Raw genomic sequence first — 2,278 nt, forward strand, 5'->3', positions numbered from 1 at the left:
TAAGGTCGAGGTCTCCGTGCAAATCTTGTTGCCTTTTCCATAGTGTAGTCGCGAAAGTAAACACCTCGCCGACCAGTTCAAGAGCGGCGCCGTCTTACTCAGCAGCGACGGCAACTACGCCGCCACCTTTCGCTGCCTCTCGTAATCCGTCGATAGCAGTGCAAACACGCCGCAACAATTGCTTCAGCGCCGTCTTGACGTCGGGAAAGACAGCAGAGTGCACTCCAATATCGGAGACTGTGATGCCATTTACCCTTGCAACGGATCAGGAGCGCGTGCTGGCCAGTCAATCCAGCGCGTGTCGACAATAGTCCTGCGTCGTTCCTCTCCGAAGGCAGTCGTACACTCTGACTCTAAAATTCTTTTTTATTGAGGCTTGCTTTGCTTCCCAAGCCGCTAGTGCCCGAGGAATCCAGCGCTCATTTCATTCCGAAGACCTTGAGCTCGTCGACAGGACAGGGATTCTGATTTGCCTCCCGTGCATGAAGCATTGCCAGCCATCGAGAGCTCTTGGCGCTGTGTTAAACGAAATGCTTTGACATGTGCTCGCAATCATTGCCTGTCCAATGGCGAGTTTCGACATGTACATCGCTGTCCTCTGCGGCATCGCTAGGATGGGACGGCCACTGTGGTTGCCACACCGCTGCGAACGGGGCTTGGCAAAGTAGCACACACCTGTACGGAGACCGCAGTGGGGTCCACGTTGGACCGCCACGCGCCGAATACCGTGTGTCAGGCTTTTGAGCCTGCACTATGGCCACGTTTCCGGCCAGGGGCAGCTTGAAGTTGGCGGCAATGCACGTACCTTTCGGTGGAGTCACCCATGCGAGGGTTCCCGCCAGCACTTCGTCTACTGCCAGCTTCTTGACCGATCAATCTGGCGGCATTTTGCGCTTGCGATGAATACCATCTACTCACATTGTGAGTAAGCTATCTTTCGGTGAAGGGGCAGCATCTTGCGCTTCGACCTCCAGCAGTGCTGTCTTACCATGTGCAAAGGTGCTGGAGATGGATGTGTCTGGACAAACGCCAGTGACTGCAGTGTGCACCATTTCCCTATTTCAATAAAAGAAAATCTCTGAATCTCTTGGAAAGGATTGATGGAGGCATACAAGTATTCTCCAGTGGTGTTCTCGCCAGCGAAGACACAAGTGAAAATTCACCAAGTCGTGAACATGGACCACAATACGGTCAAGAACAAGCGCCATAGGGGGGAAGCGTGCACGGAAGTTCTGCAGAGTATTCAAGTGATCCCCAGAGTATTCAAGTGATCCCCAGAGTATTCAAGTGATCCCCAGAGTATTCAAGTGATCCCCAGAGTCCAAGGGCTTCCTCATGTGCAAAACCTAATTCACAGTTTCATGAAACTCCCTGGAGGCATCGGCAAGGCAATCAAAGAAGGCTGGATGCGTGTTTTGCGTAAATTCGGCACGACACGCTCCTGTTCGATGTTTAGAATTGGCGAGGCTCACAACGTGGAAGTGTTAAAATGGGTGTTCGACAACAAAGAGTGGAAGACGTACGAGGTCATGGAAGCTGCCGAGTGTTACGGTCGACAGGATCTGATTAACTGGATCATCACGAACGATCCGGCCTTCGACTGGGGCGAGCTGAGAGCTGCTCCACTCATGACACGGAGGGGTCGACAGAAAACCTTGGATAGTGAAACGAAGTGGTATCCATCCGAGTCGGTCCTAGTGAATGCAGCGTCGCAAGGCCAATTCGATCTTGTTAGAAAAATCCAAAGTAAATCCAGTGTGTACGACGTCAAAGTCGCAATAGCGGAGGCAGCCACAAACGGGCATTGCGAGGTTCTGGAGTTTCTCCTGACAGAGCATGAGGCTTACAATCGCAGACTTGCAGTGCAGAAAGCAGCAACTAATGGCCGACTAGATGCTTTGATACTTCTATTACGCACTGAGTGGGAAGTGTGCAAGTCTTTGCTTGTGACGGCGATGGAAATATCCGCTGAAAGTGGTCAGGTGCATGATAGTCAGTATTGTCGCGATGAAGACCTGCAATGTGTGAAGCACTTCATTTACACGGATACTCTTTTAGTTAAAGCAGCGTCGGCAGGTCAATCGGACTCAGTTGCGTTCTTGCTGCGCCACGATCCGTGCAAGTTCAGTATTTTCCGTGTGGTCGAGACGCTGTTTCACTATTTTCGCTGCAACGGTATTAAGGTGATTTGTACGAGTTGTACTGCGAACGATCTACTAGAATTTTTTCATCAAGTGCTAACCGGGTATCGGTGTTTTGCTATCCTCGAAGCAGTTTA

General features: G+C 51.2%; 1 protein-coding gene across 1 annotated transcript in view; it reads left to right on the top strand.

Moving 5' to 3' along the window:
- Window positions 1–1,361: 1,361 nt before the first annotated feature.
- The window catches only part of PPTG_12438 (hypothetical protein), a gene marked incomplete at its 5' end in the record, with an annotated part of 1,482 nt that continues 565 nt past the window's right edge, over window positions 1,362–2,278 (top strand). The window contains one exon of the mRNA XM_008908464.1: window positions 1,362–2,175. Within this exon, the coding sequence (XP_008906712.1) occupies window positions 1,362–2,175 (814 nt within the window). The remainder of the gene's footprint in view (window positions 2,176–2,278) is intronic.

Source organism: Phytophthora parasitica (genome assembly GCF_000247585.1).
Source record: "Phytophthora parasitica INRA-310 unplaced genomic scaffold supercont2.30, whole genome shotgun sequence".
NCBI lineage: Eukaryota > Oomycota > Peronosporomycetes > Peronosporales > Peronosporaceae > Phytophthora > Phytophthora nicotianae.